We start from the raw sequence: 2,130 nt of genomic DNA, 5'->3' as shown, positions 1-2,130 counted from the left end.
GATTGAGAGATGTACTTGAAAAGAAAATGTAGTGCCTAGTAATACAAAGGACACTTTAAAATTTGCTTTGTCATATTCGAGGTCATCTTTGACTCCAAAGCTATATTAAGTCATTCTATTCATTTGAATTCCCGTTTCCGTAGACTCCACTAATAGACGTGTATTTGATAATCAGTTTTGCCAGTGACTAATGTAAGCACTGGGGACATAGGACCTGAGAAGAGAACAGAATCCTAATTAGGGGAATAAAACCAATGGCCTGTTATAAACTATGCTAATATGTTAATCAGGAAGAGCAGTTACGTTAGTGATTTACAAAGGAATGACAGACATAAAGTGAAAAACTGTGATCTTAGAATAGAATAGAATAGAATAGAATAGAATAGAATACAAATGATCTATTGCCAGATTGAATTTTTTTCCATCAGAGCCATAACAAATGACTACTTTTTTTAGGAAAACTACAGACATTACGTGGGGTGATTTTTGTCATTGGAGAAGAAATTATTCATAAGAAATCCAAGCAGTTCCAATAGATAACTAGGAATTGCTAATTTTTTCATAAAACAGATTGGGAATTAACTTAGAAATAACAGAAGAAAATGAAGGGAAGATGGTTGGATATCAGAGAGAGGTAAAAAAAATTAATAAAATGAGTAACTACATTGTACTGTATTGAAAAAATGAAAATTACAGGGAGTTAATGAAAGCAAATTCTATGTCCACAATTTGCTTTAAAAAGATCACACCTTCTGACTCAAAGTCTTTGAGGACTGAAATCATGGGAAATTCTTCAACCGCAGGACAATTGGACCTTTTCTAACTGCCATTGCAGAGAATCTCCTCAGAGCCCCCTTTATATCTTTGTTCCTCAGGCTGTAGATGAAGGGGTTCAGCATGGGCGTGACCACCGTGTACATCACCGAGGCTGTGGCACTTGAGTGGGAGCTCTGGGTAGCAGCAGAGCTGAGGTACACTCCTAGGCTCGTACAAAAAAATAAGGAGACAACTAAAAGGTGAGATGCACAGGTGGAAAATGCTTTATACTTGCCCTGAGCTGATGAGATCCCACGAATGGAGGAAACTATCTTGGAGTAAGAGTAAAGGATCCCAACGAGGGGACCACCAGCCAGCAGCACAGCTGCAAGATACATCACCACGTTATTAAGAAAGGTGTCAGAACAGGCAAGTTGGATCAACTGATTGAGTTCACATAAAAAGTGGGGGATTTCTACCTCTGTACAGAAGGACAGCCGCAACACCATTGAAGTTTGCAACAAGGAATGCAGGACACTCGTGATCCAGGACACCAGGACCAGCAGCCCACAGAGCCGGGGATTCATGATGACCGTGTATTGCAGGGGGTGACAGATGGCCACAAACCTGTCATAGGCCATCACAGCCAGGAGATAGATGTCCAACACTGAAAAGATTAAGAAAAAGTTCATCTGGGTGATGCAGTCCTCATAGGTTATGACTTTGCTCTGGGTCCGGATGTTCCAGAGCATCTTCGGGATGGTGGTGGACGTGAAGCAGATGTCTACAAAGGACAGGTTGGCCAGGAAGAAGTACATGGGGGTGTGGAGGTGGGAGTCAGAGCCGACAACCAGGATGATGAGCAGGTTCCCAAACACAGTGATCAGGTACATGGAGAGGAAAAGCCCAAATATGAGGGGCTGCAGTTCTGGACCGTCTGAAAATCCCAGAAGCAGAAATTCTAATAGTCGTGTGTCGTTTCCTGGTTCCATGAGGTTGAACTGGCCCCCGGAAAAAGATATCAATTTTCACCTGAAGGCATTACTCACATAGTTGAAAGGGTCCAATTTATATCGTGCAGTCAAGAAATTAAATTCAGTATCTTGTGTATTGACTGTCCCCTTGAAGGGATTCCTTCTCATTTCATCTTTGATTAGGCGTTTCAGTCCCTTTCTCTGCATTCCCCAACAGAGGTCATGCATTTTACTGTTTTACCAAGAATATCTCTCATGCATTCGAAGAATATGTACTGAGTGTCAAACATGTTCCGGGTGTTGTCTAGACAATGAGCACAGGAAACTGAAAACCAACAGCCACTATGATGCAGTGATGGAGACTGAATAGAAACAAATCCAAATATTAATAGGACATCAG

General features: G+C 41.4%; 1 protein-coding gene across 1 annotated transcript; it reads right to left on the bottom strand.

The window, feature by feature from the left end:
* Positions 1-779: 779 nt before the first annotated feature.
* On the bottom strand, positions 780-1,748 carry LOC147583715 (olfactory receptor-like protein OLF4). Its single transcript, XM_086684889.1, has one exon. The coding sequence runs from the start codon at positions 1,746-1,748 to the stop codon at positions 780-782; it is 969 nt and encodes a 322-aa protein (XP_086541015.1).
* Positions 1,749-2,130: the final 382 nt, after the last annotated feature.

The sequence above is a fragment of the Puma concolor genome, chromosome A2 (assembly GCF_028749965.1).
Source record: "Puma concolor isolate L17-30 chromosome A2, mPumCon1.1.hap2, whole genome shotgun sequence".
Classification (NCBI taxonomy): Eukaryota; Metazoa; Chordata; class Mammalia; order Carnivora; family Felidae; genus Puma; species Puma concolor.
The sequence above is the reverse complement of the archived record's forward strand: the minus strand, read 5'-3'. Positions and strand labels throughout refer to the sequence as shown.

Excerpts from the sequence above, each read along its gene's own strand:
- LOC147583715 (XM_086684889.1), bottom strand. The coding sequence starts at position 1,748 with ATGGAACCAGGAAACGACACACGACTATTAGAATTTCTGCTTCTGGGA.